At 32.1% G+C, this 19146-nt stretch overlaps 2 protein-coding genes across 3 annotated transcripts in view; both read left to right on the top strand.

Annotated features, from left to right (window-relative positions):
- LOC123561041 (protein LMBR1L-like) overlaps positions 1 to 7138 on the top strand; it is a 31610-nt gene extending 24472 nt beyond the window's left edge. Inside the window, exon 13 of the mRNA XM_045353192.2 lies at positions 219 to 7138. Within this exon, the coding sequence (XP_045209127.2) occupies positions 219 to 448 (230 nt within the window). The 3' untranslated portion in view covers positions 449 to 7138. The remainder of the gene's footprint in view (positions 1 to 218) is intronic.
- A 9918-nt stretch (positions 7139 to 17056) lies between these two features.
- LOC123560147 (CHRNA7-FAM7A fusion protein-like) lies at positions 17057 to 19146 on the top strand. Of its 2 annotated transcripts, none has more exons than XM_053516764.1 (4): positions 17057 to 17111; positions 17348 to 17726; positions 18345 to 18516; positions 18806 to 19146. In XM_053516764.1, the coding sequence occupies exons 1-4, from the start codon at positions 17091 to 17093 to the stop codon at positions 19047 to 19049; spliced, it is 816 nt and encodes a 271-aa protein (XP_053372739.1). In that variant the 5' UTR covers positions 17057 to 17090; the 3' UTR covers positions 19050 to 19146. The 2 variants fall into 2 exon arrangements, with proteins under 2 accessions (XP_053372739.1, XP_053372740.1); XM_053516765.1 differs by having other exon boundaries at positions 17062 to 17172.

Raw genomic sequence — 19146 nt, 5'->3', positions numbered from 1 at the left:
TGCCAATCCTTTCTGAAGTACTAGTTTAAACCTTTGCACTTAATTAAATAACTCTAGGGCACAGTATTAATGTTAATTATGTATTACATTGATACAGGTGATAAAAAATATTGAAGAAAACTGTTAGGGTAAACTGAAACTGCATTGACCATGTCAGACTGTTTAATGATTTACAGGCACAATTAAAATGTAAACTTCTTTTACATTTTTTTTTGCAGGAATTACCAACTTTGACCTTGTTGGAGACTTTGGAACAATGGACTGGTTGGGAAACTTTTATATTATTTTTACATACAATGCCATATTTGCCGTGGCAACAGTGTTGTGTTTAGTGAACAAATTTACAGCAAATGTTCGTAGAGGGATCTGGGTGAAATTTAAAGCAGCTTTTTCTACGTTATTCAGACAACAGCGGACAAGATCTCTCTCAAATGCCAATGGGTATTAGAAAAAAAGAGGAGTGTTACTTGTGAAAGTTAGTAAGTTAAGACAGAAGAAAAATAGTAATGTTTTGAAAGCGAACTAAATAGAACCAAAGAGATTGATAATACCTTTACTTACTATACGTATTTCAGACAACATAATTTTACCGAATGTAGGCGGTTTATTTACTATACATGTTTCAAACTGGTTTGTAAGTCAGTTGTTTCTTACAGGAGTAGATTGTCATGTTTATTGCCATACTGTAGTACCAAACACATTACAGCTAGTTTCTGATTTATTACATAGAAAACAAATAGATAGGCATAAGTGGATTTGTTTAATACTGGCCTGTTTGAGGAATGTGTTTAAGAAATTATGTTTAAATTTTTGTTCAAACACATCATAGATATGGCCTAAGAATCTTATTATAGAAAAATAACACCAAAGATTTAGAAATATTTTAGTAGATTCATAATTACAAACGGTTAAGTAGTTTAGTATTGATCCATGTGAAAAAAAATTATATGTAGGAAACATGCTAACCATTTGGCTGCATAATACTGCTGCAGTTTATTCACATGTATAATGCACAATTTTTCATATCGCATGGACCATTCTTAAACTGGGAGTGTGTTTGTGTTCAGTGGTCAGCCATTTTGGTCGCTCAGCTGACCACTCTTTCTAAATTTATTCTGTAGCTGCTGTATACAAGTATACAAGAAAAGTTTTTGGGTCACAGAAATCCAGTGTCCAAATCATTTTAGTGTATACTGTATGTGAGCAATGAGGAAAGTTGTACAAATATGCTGTATATATCGTTATTTGAAAGCATAATTTATGCTTTTTGCAGCTGTTGTTTTCAGTTGTATATTTTTTTAGACATGTGCCAAAAATATTTTGTTATATTTTGATAACAGTAGTGGTTTTACTGTAGAAACTGTCATTGTTTAGTGGATTGAACAAAGTATAGCTTGGGACTGGGGATTTTTTATATAGGAATGTTTTTGCAGGAACGAGATAGTGTGCGGATACGCAAATAGCTTGCTGTAATTTCATTTTAGTGTTTAAGTCTTGAGATACCTCTCTTAAAGACTTCGTGCAATGAAATCTTACCTCATTGTGTAAAATATAAATGTACCAGTATCTGTCTGTGACAATCATTTCTTGGTAAACCAGAGAACTAACGCTTGTGAATAAGTGAAATAATGTGCAGGAGTGTGTGAAGTAACACCCATTAATAACTGAAATGGCACTCGTTTGAAGAAAACTATTTTTTCACAGTGAAAATATGCTGAGTTTTTCAGACAATTAAAACTTCATTTCACAGAGATATAACACTTGTGGATTTTGTGTCAAAGAAAAGTTGCTGTTGTGGTGAATTACCCCTTCTTGTATCATATTGGTACACCTGTCAGATAGTATTTCCTACTGATGGTTACTAACTTTGAATTTATGGCAAAATGACATTTGGATTTATGGAATTAATGGTGAAAGAACAACAAAGAAATAACACCTTTGATCCGTAGTCTGATAAAATACTGGATTCTTCAAATTCATGATAAGTGCTGTAGTGAATGTAGAACTCAGTTAGAAAGGAAAATGTTTTCAACATGATGTGCTGTAGTGAATTTTTTTTTCTCCATTTTTATTTGTATTTATATTATTTGTATATTGCTGAAGCAGGTTGCTGTAACATGAACAACAATGCAAGGTATGAGAGGGTTTTGTATGTTGACGTTTGATCATCACTCATTAACAGCTTTTACCAAAGACTTTGATTTACTGATTGATTGATACATGTAGATTGATTGATTGATTGATAAATCAGTTTCATGTAGACTTTACTGTTGATGAGCAGCTGATTAGCAACTGCTGCCTGTTGTATTTGTCTCTAAACATATATTTGAGGCTCTTCTGCATTTAGAGTTAGCTTTATGAAAAATTCCAATGAAACTTTCAGGTTATTTGATTCAAATTGCAATGTCTGAAGGTTTTGTTTAAACAGTTTCTAAAGAATTTTGTGCATTTATTAAACATAAAATGATAAGATTTCCCTGCAGAGTAGTATATATTTTGGTATGTGTATCCAAAGTACATTGTTGAGTCAATATGACTGAATTCCATTCACAAAAAGTAGCATAAAATGTTTATTGTGTTATATTTTCATTGTGTACAGCTGGTTGCTGTGTTAATATATTCAGTTTTCTCTTAGGAATGTTCATATATATTTTAGTTTCAATACTGCTTGTTTAAGAGAAGTATTCAGCCTATATTCATCAATTCTTAAGACTATGAAATGCTTAAAAATAGTTTTTCCATCTATATGTAAATCTGGCTTGAATTTTAACAAAACTTGACATAGATATAGCATCTATTGCAAGGAAAAAAGCTTTGCAAAGTTTTAGCAGGACTGATGCATAATTACAAAGTTAGTTACAGCAACTTATATTTTATAGATTTAAAGTCTCAAGTGGAAACTTCAGACTTTGAATGTTGGTGAATATTGGGCCTGTTTGATCGACACGGGCCCTGTTTAATTAATAGGGCCCTGTGATATAAACACGGGCCCTGTTTAATGAACAAGTGTCCTGTTTCAGCTGTTAAAAGTTAATGTGATACTTCCTATTACTGAGATTATTTTAAACATTTAACTCAGTTTTTTTATTCATTGATTTTATATATTTCTGAAATTACCAGCAAGAAATTTTCACACTTAAAAGAGTTCAAACTGGATTGAAATCTAGGATAAACATTGACAGGCAGCTGTGAAATAAATGGGAATACATGTAAAATCACAAATCATATGAACAGTTAAGGTAGTTCTGCACGTTAGGATCGGATTTTTTTCCACAATGTAGAATTTGGTTAAACTCTGATTTTTCAAAACTTCAGAATATACCTAGAAAATTCAACAACTAAAAAGGATAGGCTCTTGTGCTTGATTTTTTGCTAGACTGATTTGAAACATTTGGACCACTAGCAATTTTTTATAATGAGAGTCTATGGGAAAATAGCAACTTTCCTAACTTTTTCGCAAATAGAAATTTTTCTACAATGTAGATGTCAACACTAATCACTTGTCTCTCACTGATACATGCTTTATATTGTGTGACTGGTCATCTTTCAGACCAAAATGTTGTTTTACTCACAGATACAAAGTATTTGAGGTTTATATTAGAGTCAAAGGTGTCTGTCTATCTGTATGTTCGCCAGGCTGTAATGACTTTGCAGAGGCATATCTCGGAAACCATTTAATTTATTTTCCAATGACTACATTTAAATGTTCACCATCGTGATACTACGAGCATCACATGTAACCTAGGTCACTAGATCTAATGTCAAGGTCACAGTACTAAGTCAAAGGTCAAATAAAGTATCTTTGTGTCTGCTCTATATCTTCTAAACCCCTGGAAGAATGGCATTAATTATTATTCTTGTCAAGGTAATGTGTAATGTGTGTGGCTACTATGGTCAGTCCAAGTATTGTAGAGTAATGGATATTTCCTCTTGCAAAGAGGTATAACTAGGGTATTGGTCACTTCCAGTGATAGCTCTAGTTTTAATTGTTTTATGTAAAACCATGCTTTATCTATGTTATGATTATTTTGTATAAACACATGTTGAAACTGAATAACTTCAGATCATTCACACTAGTTTTAAATCTTGAAATAAACTCTTGATTTGAGTTAAATTACAAAATTACATTTTATACAGTAAAACCATTAATATTCATTGGGAACTTATTTTTTTGATTTTTTTTGTGCTTAAACAATAAAATTTAATCCCCTTGACATTCATGTAATATTCAGAACTTGAAATGCATATATATGAATATGAATTTATATTCCCAAGAAAAAGCCACTTCTAGCAAAACCACAGCATATCATGTCCACAAAACTAAATGATTTCACAGTATATAAAAATGAGAGAGTAACAGAATATTGGCTCTGACTTTTGTTTACTGGTCTATCTGTAAAAACACTATTTTTTGCTGTATGGCGGCTGTAGAGAGTCTTCCAATATTTCTAGTCTGTCAGTGTTGTCACTAGAGCTAACCTGTCATCATTATGCTGCAGTTTAGATTACATTTATCATAGTTACTTGTATAATTTGTTTTAATTTTAGAAGTGTTAGTAGCTGTTACCATGTCAGTGCTAATAAGGCATTCCTCAATAACATTCTGTAAAATTGTAAAGTTTCACAAGGGGCTCATTTTCCTAGATTCTGTAGTTGAGTCAGTCCACAAAATTAAATCCATTCATTTTATCTTCAAATTTTGAAATCCATGAATTCCTAGCCCCATGAAATAGTCATTATGACCGAATCCTTAAAATTTTGTGCCCACAAAATGAAATGATTTCTACAGTTAGGTAAATGTTTGATTAAAGGTTTTGAAGTTATTGGGCTTCAACAAAAGTTTGTATATTTAGCATTATCTAATTGTGCAATATGTACAGTTATTTGAACAATTATGATTTATTATTTGTATATTTCATTGTTAACCAGTTAGCATTCTTGCATAATTTTGTGTTCAGATTACTGTGAATTGTTACGCAATATTATTGTCAGGTTTTTGACTTCCAGCAACTCAAGTTTGTTATTAGTTATTATGATAACTGCAAAACTTTCAGTTTGTTTCATGTTAAAAAAAACCGATACTGAATTAAGGTCATTTCATAAGCTACAGCAACAACGATTTTGATGTTCAGTTTGTATTTCATACATCTCAGTGGATTATGGAAATATAATTGTCAGTTATATTTTAAACAACTTTGTTTTAAACATTGAGATTATTATAATATAATGTTATGTGACTATGATTGAACGTGGAAAAATTTGAATGATTGAGAATTGGAATTATTTCAGTAAAGACATAGATGTACTTAATGTTAATTCACCAGTATGTACCCACAATAAGGGAAGAACTCTATGAACCACACAGAAGTATTAAGATTTATCCAACATAAATATTGTGATATGTGTGACATTATGCATTGTGCCAATCTCCTATACAGAGTTATGGTTCTTCTATTTCACTTCAGACTCAAACACCTCTGTTCGTATCTAACCCTGATTGTGTACAAGAATTATTCATGAATAAAAATAAATATCATAAATACATTGCTAGCCCGCCCACTTAGCTCAGTAGGCGTTGGTCTACGGATCGCGGGGTCATGAGTCCGATCCTGGGGTGGGGCGTATGTTCTCCATGACTATTTGATAAACGACATTGTGTCTGAAATCATTAGTCCTCCACCTCTTATTCGTGTGGGGAAGTTGGCAGTTACTTGCGGAGAACAGGTTTGTACTGGTATAGAATCCAGGAACACTGGTTAGGTTAACTGCCCGCCATTACATGACTGAAATACTGTTGAAAAATGTTGTTAAACCCAAAGCAAACAAACAAATAAATACATTGCTGAATTAAATACTCACAGACATTTTGTTAAATAAAACACTGACCTTTTTAGTGCCAAGAAATTCACTAATACTTGATTGTTTTAAATATATTTTCTGAACTATTTTCTGTGCTGTCACTGGCTGAATTACAGTTAGTCTGTCCTGGTAATTTTTTAACAGATGGACAGTATAAAATGTGTAATGTATACCATTGTTTTTTATTGCACATAATCAGAATAGGCACTTACAATCACAACATGGTCATTTTGTTTGTATTTTTGTATGACTTCATCCACAGTTTGAATTATAACTGTCACATTACTATTTAGAAGACATTGGCAGATATGAATGTGTTGTCTGTAACATGAACTCTGTAGTTACTAAGGTTGGCATTGTGCATGGTGTTTGCTGGTAGATTTGTTTTAAAAACCATACAAATTTGATGTGTCAGATTAAAGATTGAGCATTTCAGAGACCCTTGGATGAGAAATATGTATATATTGAGTTTTTATGGTAATCATTTTATTAGTTCATACCTCTTTTAATCCTAACAGACTATTGATGCATATATATATATGTAATATTTATAATGATTTTAGAACACACTAATTGTTCATGTTATCTGAAATTTCAATATTCTTCTAAATGTGATAACTCTCATTATTTGTATACTTTAAGAGCCAGTGGATATACTATTGTTAGTCATGCTGTATGAAAGATTCTTGCCAATGGCATGTATATCAGGGTTAAATATGTGAAAATCTGTTTACATTAAGAGACCATCTTCTTTTGATAACTTAAGACTATTTTGCGGGAACATATGATGCATTTAAAGATAAATTTAGAACACAGGTAGAGGTAGTGGACGTGTATTGACAGTCAGCAACTCAGTTATGTATTCTCCTAGTCTCTGTGGGGCGGGGGAGGGGGGCTACAACCGTTTCTTCATGAAACTTGGTCAGAATGTATTTCTTGATGATTCCTAGGCCAAGTTTAAAACTGGGTTTTATGGGGTCAAAAACTAGGTCAACCGCTACATATACAGCCGAAGAATACTGAAATAAAAAAGTAAGAACAGGCTGATTGCCTTTGAAATAAGAAACAAGATCCATACATTCTTCATTAAGAACATTATGTGTATTGTCTTTGTTGCATGTTTATATATTCATTTTTTGCTTTATTTTTGGAAAAAAATTTCTTGCTATGGTCCAATTTTATGTGTACAGATACAATACTGCCATTATAAATTGTCTGTAATATGCAAGGCATGACATGATAATTTATGGTCATCTGAGTGCGAAGAATGGTTGACTGATTGAAAAAGAAGCATCAGTCCTTGTTTTAGCTCGACTATTCGAAGATGTCTACTATTCTACTCCACCCTGCTCGATGTCGGCGTCACACCTTGGTTAAGTTTTTGCATGCAAGTACATACAGCCATCAATTAAAGGCATATACCTTTGAAACTTATTTTTTCTTTTTCTAGGTTAATTACCAACCTCTCTGGGTCAAGTCCCATAACTTGATGCATTTTGGTCAATTATGCCCCTTTGAACTTAAAACTCTTTTGATTTAACTTTCGGTAATATTTTCCTGCTTCTGGGACAATATTTCGAATAGTCGAGCTTGGCTGTCTTACGGACAGCTCTTGTTGAACAAAGGTGATGATTATATCAGGTAACTTTTAGATGAACATCATCATTAACCTAATACCGGTAGTACATTAGTATAATCGAGTCTGGACATTTGTTTCTCTCATAATTCAGAGAAAATATTCAGTCTTGACACCACAAACTACATTATGTTTCATCTGCTGTTTTTGAATTTCTCAATAAACATTTCATATTTATGTGTTACAACAGTTCTATGTTGAATCCATTTAGATACCAGAATTAGTGGTAATAATGATGAAAATACAGTCTCTGAAGAAATATATTTTACGAGTTAAAATGTAGATTTGAGTGGCAGTTTCAAAATTCCTTTAAGATGACAAATGAATGTCAAAAAGCAAAAAGTACAAATATTAGAAGAGCAAAATTGCTGGATGAATCAAACATGGAAATCAAAATTATGAACTCAATTACTCTGAAAAATAACAGTATTCTTAGGTATGACTGCTCAACAGATAAACAAAAGTCATATGTATTGCTCAGTTTGATGTCTTTCTGGTTGTTCTGTAAACCCATCTCACAACAATTTGCTTAACGTGGGCTGTTATATTTTAATTTCTTTGGCGTTATATATCTATCTATCCATTATATGTCCAACAGTTTCAGACAACTTTCTAAATAAAATGTAAGGTTTGTTATTCTTGATACATCTTTCATAGATTGATCATATTATTGTTAATATAGTTAACATATTATGACATACTTCATATCAAATAGCTGTTATAAGTAGAAATTGTATTATTTTTGGAATAAACATAATTATGGATCTGTACCACTGGAGATGTTAATAATGATAAATTGCAAGTATTATCAGCAAACTGTGTGATTGTCTGCAAATGCCATAGAGATCTAAATTAAAAAAAATTATAAAAAATGCTGTTAGGCATAAAAACTGTTGAATATATATCGTATATTAATTTCATTGAATTTTTTCGTATGCAACTGGTGTATATCATAGGTCTACTACATTAATTTTAGAACAACATATTCATAGCAAAATATATAATTCTGTTATGTTTCTTTTTTATAAAATAAACATGTATAATATTATGTAATGATGGTTAATGGGGAATATAATGATATAAAGAGACATATTGTTATATTATTTGCATATCTATATTACAGGTATCTACTTAAAGCAGTACAAATCATAATGCCATTTCAAAATTAGGGGATAGTTTAAATATTGATAGTATACTTGGATGTTGCAGCCCATGAATATTTATATTGTGCCGTCTTATGTAGTGTGATAACTCTGTGTGAATTGTTTGGTGCATACAATTTCATTATTCATCAGACCATCAGTTTGTCATAATACCTTAAATTATAGTTGTTTAGAAAGCTTTTTTCAGAGCTTATGTTTTATTGTTATATGTCTTGCCTACTTAAAAAATAAAACTGATCTTTTCTTATGGTATGAACAGATATAATTTTCCTGCCATTGTTCCACACAAGGGTACTTTTTTATTTATCATACTGCATTAAAATACAAGATTTTTTCATCGGTAAATGCAAAGGATGATTTATGTCAGTTTTACGTTTCTGCATTTTGAACACAATTTCAGGAATCAAAATAGAGTAGTCAGTATTTTCACAGGCCAATGTTTCTACCAAGATGCCCTGATGTGTCTGTCTGAAACAGTGCTCAGAATGGCAGTTACAGCTGTTCATGTCTGTTATACATGAGGGCCTTTTTAAATAAATCTCTGAAAACATTTACATAGCTGGCTGTTCAGAACGTTTATAGCTTTTATACACTATTTTAAGACTGTGTTATTTAGATGAGCTGTTTAGCCAAAGATGTCCTCTCGCTGATCTAAAATTTTAATTCAGCTTTTATCAGCTGTAAGTACATTAAAAGACTGCGGCTGTATTTTTAACACTCTAATTTGTCGTTTATGACTTTATGCATTTTATGTAAAGATGTAACAATCTACGTCTTTGCAGAATATTTTCAGGATAAATGAGGGTCCATTTATTCTTCTCCATTACAACTTAATCTAGTTCAGTGTAGTCACCATTTGTTACAGCTGGCCTGACCAAATCCTCATTTTATAAAGAAAGGTTTATACAAGAATGAAACTAGTATATTTTTGTATGAAACTAGGGTTCTTATTTTTAATCTGACATGAGTTATTAGTTGTATCAGACTAAAATAGTTGCGTAATCTTTGCATTTTCATTTTTATCTGTTATCAATTGTTCACACTGAATGTTGTGTATTAGAAGTATTTCTGTATTAAAATGTTTGTATTTAGTTTTATTGCAATAAATTATTTTGCGCTACATAGTTTTTTTTTATGTATCATCATTGTTTCGTATTTATTTTTAAAAAAGTGTCCCAAAAGATGAGAACGCACAACACTACAACAGAGAGTGGGGCGACTTACCTCTATTGTGTATTTAAACAATCCAACAAAAAGTTCCTTTAATCATTTAGTAAAATGTAAATCTGTTAGCAGTCTTTAAAACAGACTTTTAATGCTTTTAGTTTAAACAAAAATGCCAGTTTCCCACCAATAACATTGTACAAATAAACTTTGCATATTGGAAGCTTATATGGATGCCTAGCTGAGAATTGAATTCAAAGTCAAGTTCAGAGGTTGAAACTCTTGTTTCTTGGTTTGCTGGAATTCTTATATGTCTTTGTGAAATAAAGAAGATTGTAGATTACACCAGTGATACAGTTTCAGGTTACTAGTGCTTTGCGACTATAGGACAGACCCATTATCTGGGGGATAGATATATGATGTTAGACATATGTAATGTCTTTTCCAGTAAATGAGATATGGATGTTATTCACCACTTCCAGATTTTCATGTGTATAAATGGTTGTCATATTTTCCCATGGGATAAATAAAACGTTGCTAGGATATTGTTCTCCCAACGGTAAGAATTTCAATTCCAAGGAATAAAGCACTGTATACAGACTTGTGTAAGGTCTGTGATTCCATGCACATGCAGTTTCCATTGCGATACCACTTAAAACTCTGTCAGTGAAGAAAAGTTGACAAATACATATATACAAGTTTAAAAGGTGATCACTTTAGATATTGGTAAAGTAAGTAACGTCCTGTGAGAAATATAATAGTTTGATAAAAAGATAAAAAAAACTGGTCAATTTTGTTTGTTGATCTCCGAACGTGCCAATTTTTAGGACAAAATGATTATACTTTTAGATACAACAGGCAGAATCTTTTCATCATTCTGCTGAAAAGGACATTTTATATCAGTCAATAAATATAATAATAGTTATCTAAGTAACATTTTGATGATTACTGTTTTCATCATGTTTGTTATAGTCGGTTCAAAAGCTCTTCAGAGCTTATGTTATAATGTTGCTTTCTTGCCGACTTTAAATAAAACTTATCTTATCTTATTTTCACTACAGGGAAATGATACTCTTTTTACAAATAGATAAGTCAATCAATAATCCTGTTTAAATCAGAAAGGATTTGTTTGTTATACACCTTGTATTGTGGAGTGCTTGATTGACACGGATTTCTGTTACTAATTGCAATATATTTTTTATATAACCTCAAACACCACGTGATCAAAAAATTGATTATGAATAAAAAGAAAAACAATGATAGACAGATAATTTATTCACACAAGGTATATATGATACAACATGTGGATACCCTAATAACAAATTAGAAGAAGAATACGTAAATATTTGCTGTGATTGTAACATTGTATTCGTCAAATGTCAAATAAATGACTGAAGTGGAAATTTCATCTTTCTTGCAGTTATTTTTCTTTTCGCTTTTTGGACAGAGTGTGTCTTTACTCTCACTGAATTCCGAATTATGCCCCCTTTGAAGAAGCGGGATATATTGCTTTGCACCTGTCGGTCGCGTCGATCAGTCAGTTCGTAAAGCGAACGGTTTCAGCCCAATTGAGAACCACTTGACGCAGAAACTTCAAACATAATAGAATGATTGAGCTTATAAAGTAAATGAACCCAACAAGTTTTGGGGTCAGTAGGTCAAGGACACAGGGGCCTGAAACTTGAAAGCATTTTCTACCCAATAACTTAAAAACAACTTGTCCCAGAACCTTCAAATTTAGTTGCGTGATAGGTGACTCCTATCCCTTTAGGGATCAATAGTTCAAAGGTCAAGGTCACAGGTGCCTTTAAACTGAAAACGTTTTCCCCCTAATAACTTGAGAACCGCTTAACCCAGAACCATCAAACTTTGTAGCTTAATAGAATTTATCAAGTAGATGATCCTTGCAGTTGGATCAATATAATAGATAAAGGTTAAGGTCACATAAGCCTGAAACCTGAAAACGCTTTCCGCCCAATATTTTTAGAATCACCGGACCAAGAACCAGCAAATCTAGTTGTATGAATAGACTTATCTAGTTAGGTTTTGAGGTCAAAGGTCAAGGTCACAGGGGCATGCACTCTGAAAACGTTTTTCGCCCACTAACTTGAGAACTATTTAACCAAGAACCTTCAAACTTGATAGCGTGACTGGGCTTATGAAATAGATTACCCCTATTGTTGTTGAGATCAGTAAGTCAAAGGTGAAGGACACAGGGGCCTGAAACCTGAAAACAATTTCCGTCCAATAATTTGAGATCCACTTTATCAAGAAGCTTCAAACCTGAAAGCATGATTGAGGATATAAAAGTAGATGTCCCCTGTTACTTCGGGTGTCAATAGAAATGTAGTGTTATTGTAACACCACATTATAGTTTTAATACATTTAATTAATACATATCAGCATCCACGCACAACAAAACAACAGAATACGTACAATACAGATTTATATACAATATTACCGTATATATTTAGTACAACAGATCTACCACATGCAATCCTTTAAAACACCCAGGCGAGTAATCATGACCGTCTTGTGGAACTGTATACACTGTATGCTGTAAATTACAAATAACAAAAACATGTTTTAAACTTTAGTATTACTTCTTTCACTGTATATTGTCGACCAAACATTGACCGAGTCTGGATCTCCGGTGGTTTTGTAGTAAATACAGGTTATTGAATCAGTGTTATTTGGAACATTGTTTTTATTTTTAGTTTTTGTTGCTTTCTAAATTTATCTAAAACTATATATGTGTACATTTTGTATTCACAAAAGTTTACTATCAGCATGCGAAGCGATGTCATTCCATTAATTATGATATAAAATTTAGACGAATTTGACTTCTTTTTGTGGATTAAAACGGTAGATAAACAAAACAGTATTATTTTCAAAAATTCTATGGAAAGTAATTTGCCTCGGGAAAATGCAAGTCTCTTATCATTTTGAAAACATTTTCTAATGAAAAGTAAATCGTGCGACTTTATACAAGCTCTGTGGTCTTTGTGTCTTGTCTATAAGAAGATTCATTCAAGCCAACCAAACAAATCATAGCAGACCAGGTCTGAATAGGTCTGTTGACGAGAGGTAAATATAAATGTGTAACACTCCGTATGCACCTTAAACGGAATTTTCTATAATACAGTGACATTGAATAGAATCCATAATTCCCGAAGGACCCACTGACTCTTAAATATGGGAGACATATAGCTGGTAGAGACTGCGGTAATGAAGGTAAAATAAACCTTGATACCTCATTCGAGTAGAGTCAGTGTCAGGAAGCTTTCTGTTCACACGCTTCTATATGCTTACCTTCCTTGTCATGAATACTTATAACATTCAGACTGACTTACCATCAAAGTATGAGATACAAGTGCTTGTACCATAATATATCCATGTTTGTAATTTTTGTGTATCTATATACTTATGATGTATGGGCGAGGTCACCAATAAGAATAACTTGATGTTATAACAAATGCAATGTACTATCTGGAATCAATTATTTCAAGTTGATACATGTTCCAGAATGCAATCTATTCAAATAGCGAAATCACGTTTTTACAAATGTGAAGCAATAATTAGATCCGTGTCAAGCCGTTTAGGATACGTTAGAAAACAATGTAAATCACACACTTAATGTTTGGTAGTCGCCACTAATCGGAATTGATCTTTGTTAATCTCTTATATAAATTAAGTTAAATAAAACCACGTGCTTTTAATGATTAAGTAAGTCCATATAATGATTCTTTGTTTTCATATATTTTGACTTATTGAAGTGATCAGTTAGATCCTATCGAGCATGCTGTTTTCAGTCGGTGGTTTTGTAATACTTGCAGTTTTGGCAGAAGGTATGTTAGTAGTTTCCGTTTGTTCGTCTGCAATTATTAAAATACTATCTTCTTTCTAGAAGATTTTGGGAGAGGAAAACATTTTTGTAAGATCATGTGTTTTTTTTTCAGTGCAAGCGTCTATCAACACATTACTTGTATTGAGAGTGAAATAGAACCTCGTTTTTGATAGGTACATTTTTTTTGTATATGAGAAAAGTACTTTGCCTCAACATTTAATTTTTTACTACATGAAGATGTGATCAATCCTGAATTGTAACAAATTATTAAAGTTCATTTTTACTTTAAAGCCAATGCTGCCATTCATTCAATGCTAATAATGGACTTTTTACATAGATTTTCTCATAGGTAATAGTTTTTATACGTCATATCTTTGACATGTATATTTTCAGTTGTGTCTGGCTATTCGATTGATGATGAGAGTAAATTACAAACTGATCTACTAACTGGATACAATTTCAACGTCCGTCCATCCGACCAAGTCTTTATACAATGTGCCCTGTCGTTAATAAATCTTTTGTCACTGGTAAACTATCTCATTTATTTCCATCTTTCATTATGTAGTTTACCTGTATATGGTAAGATGATGACAACAAATACAAACTTGAGAAATTTAATTTAACGTCATTTAAAGCGTCACTTATGTACAATGACGTCGTATCGTACAATATACAATATGCGTACACTCATTCACCCTCCCTTCTCTTAATTATATGGAGAAGCTGACAGTATGTTAATACCGAAACAAAAACCAGGAACATTGGTAAGATTTAACTACCCGCCGTTGCATACCTGCAATACTTTTGAAAAACATCGCTAAACCCCAAGTAACAAACTAACAGTATATTTATTGTAATATCAAGTGTTTCATCTGTAAAAGTTTAAAGTGACTGCACTTGCTTTATTGTAAATTTTGTGTAACATTTATAATCGTAATACATATTATTGAAACATTACTATATGTGACATTAATATATATACACAATAGTCATTTGCTTTTATGTCACTGAAGTACCGCTGATGACTGTGTTTAACAGAAATCAAACAAAGACACAATAATACAATAGAGAATTATAAAACAACAGCCTATGGTTGCATGCATCTTATAGCACTCTACAACTGGTAAACTTTCAATAAATGAAAAATGTGCTAACAAATGTCATAAAATATTTTGAAATTACGCACTAAAATGGAGAAAAACTCATGATATAAGACTAACTCACTTTTATACGTTTTTCAGGATATTGTAGATCAAACGTTGATTGTTGCAGGATCTTTGGCAGTTGTAAGTATTTTAATATTGAAGTATATTTATCAGTCGTTTATAAATAAATATCGTCAATAGATATTTTGGCTTTAAAAAATTAACAATAAATTGATCTAGAAATAAGTTTAAATTGTTTCTGCATGGGGGAATCGACAATTTAAACTAAATAGGTATTTTACACACTTCTGCATGGTACACACCATAAGAGATGAATTATTTTAATGTTGGCTGTTTGATTGATTTTCAGATATGGAATGATCATCGGTTATCTTGGAATGAGTCGCAATATGGCAACGTGTCAAGGCTTTACTACAAATCGGACCAAATATGGAGACCAACACTTGTGCTGCAAAACTCGTAAGATACTATGATAATGATTCTGTATTTAACAGAAGATGAACCTAATTATCAAGTTTTCTAAATAGCCGAATATTTCAGTAATATATATAAGTTTTGATGTCTATATCTTTAGTTTGCAAGATCACCTCTTTTATAAGTAATAGTCAGACGAGTGTAGAATCAAACATATGTTTGAATACTTTACCAACATTCGCAAAAATCATTAAATACGTATAAATGCATTCAGCAGATAAACGAAATAATGTTTTATGCTTTTAGCTGGGTATCTGTAAAGATTAGAAAAAAAACAGGGAAGTAAGTCTGAGCAGTTTTTATTCGGGCCCTTAATGGTGTTTATCCTCTTAATTTGCCTTCTGCAAAGGCATTATGTTCATGCGTACTTGGTATTTCAGTTTTTTCGTATATAGTTTTACAACGAGCAGATCTGTGCTTTTTACATATTTAGGCTTTATGTAAGGGATTCACTTGTTGGGGAAAACTTTTAATTACATGGTCCTGTATCTTTGAAATATTGTGAGAATAGAAAGTTACGGTTTATGCGCAATACACGATTTTTGCTCCTCAGTGGTGCTTTTGTCACTGACCGTTCTAAGGCGGTGCCCCACTGTGGTCATTATTGTATTTTTTTTATTCTTGTTGTGGATTTGTTATACATACATACGCTGCTGTAAGACTTTGTTTTGGAAGGATTCTCCCTTGGAACGTGGCTCATTTAATCAGTACAGTCATACAATTGGCATGCAGTGTCTTCAGTTGTTTAGTTCTCATGAACAGACTGAATCAAACCGAGTCTGCTATTATTCTTTTTTTGGTGCATTCTATACTTCCAAGGGATCTTTAAACAGATTTGATTGTTTACAGTGTAACAGGCATAGAGGTGATAGGCGACAATGGAAATCAGAAAAGTATTCCAATAAGTGTAAATTCTGGTGGTTTGGTCTTTTGGTTGGCTCCAGCTTATTTTGCGTCATCTTGCTCTGTGGATATTTCTAAATTTCCCTTCGATACACAGACATGTGAACTAGTGGTACGTATACAAAATAGTTCTCCTCTCAGACGTGCCATAAAATGTGGGTACTGTGCAATGTACCCTAACCAAAGATATTGTGCAAAAGGGAGTAAAAATTTGTAAAGCTTTTGAAATAATGGAGAAAATAGATATTCTTCTCTAATTTTCACAACTATTTAACATTTAATCCATTTTTAGTGTCATACAGACATATAATGCCTAACATCATTGAAATGAATATGTTCAAAACTTATTATATTCCGTCTGACAGTATCATTAATGAAACAAACGCGTCTCAGCTATATATATCATTTAAATCTGTGTTGACATTTTACTCTTTATTTCGAATTTTCGGACACTTGTCCTTTTTCAAGAATATGGAAATATTTTTCTGACTAAGTAATATCCATGTAACATTTATATCACAGGAAATGAATAATGTTGACGTCCTGTCACTAAGACAACGTCACGTCATATCCTGTGTAATTTTAGGGGTTTAAAATGAATTGGACAGTTATCTTGCTGATTTTATTTATTATATATATATATATATATATATATATATATATATATATATATAATTATTATTATTATTTATTTATTTATTATTATTATTATTATTTTGTATATCTTGCTGCACTTAGTATTGTGTTTTGCTCTCTGGTTATGTATGATGTTGACACCTTGCCCTTTTTTCGGGAAACGACGTCACGTCTTACACAGGATATGACGTGACGTTGTCTTAGTGACAGGACGTCAACATTATTCATTTCCTGCGATATAAATGTTACATGGATATTACTTAGTCAGAAAAATATTTCCATATTCTTGAAAAAGGACAAGTGTCCGAAAATTCGAAATAAAGAGTAAAATATCAACACAGATTTGTACTATACTTCCCTTCGGAAGATTTACAGACATATTGTATATCATTTAATATTCTATACAGTAAAGGATTTCAACAGTTTCCAGCGTTAGATCAGCACATTAAGTTTATTTATAGGTTAACGCATATATCTTATTAACCATTTTTATTTTTAGATTTCAAGTTGGGTGTTCACAACTGATTCTCTGAAGTTGATGCATCTAAGTGAAGCAATTTCTATGGACCGTTTTGAACAGAATGGTGAATATGACGTCATACGGTCATACACAGGAATCAACGGTTATCCTCTATTTGATTCTTCTGTTGAAAACCTAGTTTTCGGCATAGAACTGAGACGGAAGTATTCCTACTACTTGGTGAATGTTGTGTTACCAGTATTTTTCATGCAACTACTTGGTTTAGTTGTATTTTTGGTTCCAACGGAATCTGGCGAAAAGCTAACGTTTGCTCTCACATTATTGCTCTCACTGACGGTGATGATGACGCTTGTGGCAGAGAAAATACCGACGACGTCGTTGCAGATACCTACACTGAGTATGATAATTGTTCGTTTATTTATCAAGACTACAATTTTCATCAAATTTCTTTTCAAACGTAAAATTATATACACTGACGAGTTATGAAAACGCAACAAACATATGTCTTACACAAAAAGCATCATCTTGAAATATTCAACACATACACGTCTCGATACTGTACCCATTGTGTTCATATTTAATCAGCACAACAGACCGTAAAATTAACATACTGGGTAAAGAGTATCGCAAGGTGTATGTGTTGAACATTTTAAGGTGATTTTTTTTTGTAGTAAAAATATTTTCGGGCATGCGTTTGTTGCATTTTCATATCTCGTGAGTATACATACATCATTTTATATTATTTGTGCTAGGGTTGAGGAATTGCTTTGTGCTATTTACAAGTTATTTAGTAAAGTAAACGTAGTTCACATAGTTAGGTTAATTTTTTCTCATCTTATCGGTTGTCCAGTATATACATATATGAACATGCTTTCATTGATTAATGATCGCTGAGTTTTAGTTATTTATTTAGCTTTGCGGACATTTTGAATTTAATGAAATGTTTATTTGTTGAGTCTTATGTTTATGTTAATATGGATTGTTCCTGTGAACACTTCTGTATATATATTTTCAGGTATCTATATGCTAGGCGGCACAGTTATTAGCAGTCTAGAACTTATAATGACAGTGGTCATTCTTCAATTCAAACATTATGACAAGGAAGGAAATCATGTGACCAGGCGAATGCAATCTTTTGCAACCTTTCTAGCATTGCTAACATGTACGAAGCGGAACAAAATCGATAGGTTTGTAATATGTGTTTTGAAGAAAACATTTTGAATATCGTGCATTGTATTTAAGAAAGACGATATTGATTTTTGACCAGGCCATTTCAAAATACCAATATTCATCTTAATATACAGCTTCAGCAACCAAACTATTCAAGTAGTGCACACTTTCCTTTTACACATACTACAGCATAGCTTATGAAATAAAGTATTGAAGTAACTAAGATTGAAGTTCACTGATAACACAATAAAGTTTACACTAAATACATATAAGATCAATGTGTTTACTTAACATTACCTTTTTCAGCAAATTGGAGACATCTCCAAAGTCGGCAAACAATTGTAGTTTAAATATAGTGGAAGAGATAACAAAAGAAGATACGTTTGAGAAAGATGTGCTAGAAACAAAACACTCCAATAAAAGTGATCCAACATTCCCATACGCATTCACGTACGAAGAAATCGCATTAATGATGGACAAATGTTCACTATTCTTATTTACTATTGTTACCTTACTGTTCACTTTGTCAATGCTTGTTATGATTTCATGATTCTACTTACTCTATTATGATAATTGCTTACCAAATCTTTGTCTGAAATAAAATATATAATAATATCATAACTGTTTAAAGAAAATGCTGATGTTCA

This window comes from Mercenaria mercenaria, chromosome 10 (assembly GCF_021730395.1).
Source record: "Mercenaria mercenaria strain notata chromosome 10, MADL_Memer_1, whole genome shotgun sequence".
Classification (NCBI taxonomy): Eukaryota; Metazoa; Mollusca; class Bivalvia; order Venerida; family Veneridae; genus Mercenaria; species Mercenaria mercenaria.
This window is presented reverse-complemented; position numbering and strand designations above follow the sequence as displayed.

Bases quoted from the DNA above. Each gene is read 5' to 3' on its own strand.
- LOC123560147 (XM_053516764.1), top strand. From the start codon at position 17,091: ATGTTACATGGATATTACTTA. The intron at 17,112-17,347 runs GTCAGAAAAATA...TTTTATTTTTAG, and splicing joins TGTTACATGGATATTACTTA to ATTTCAAGTTGGGTGTTCAC. The intron at 17,727-18,344 runs GTATGATAATTG...ATATATTTTCAG, and splicing joins GTTGCAGATACCTACACTGA to GTATCTATATGCTAGGCGGC.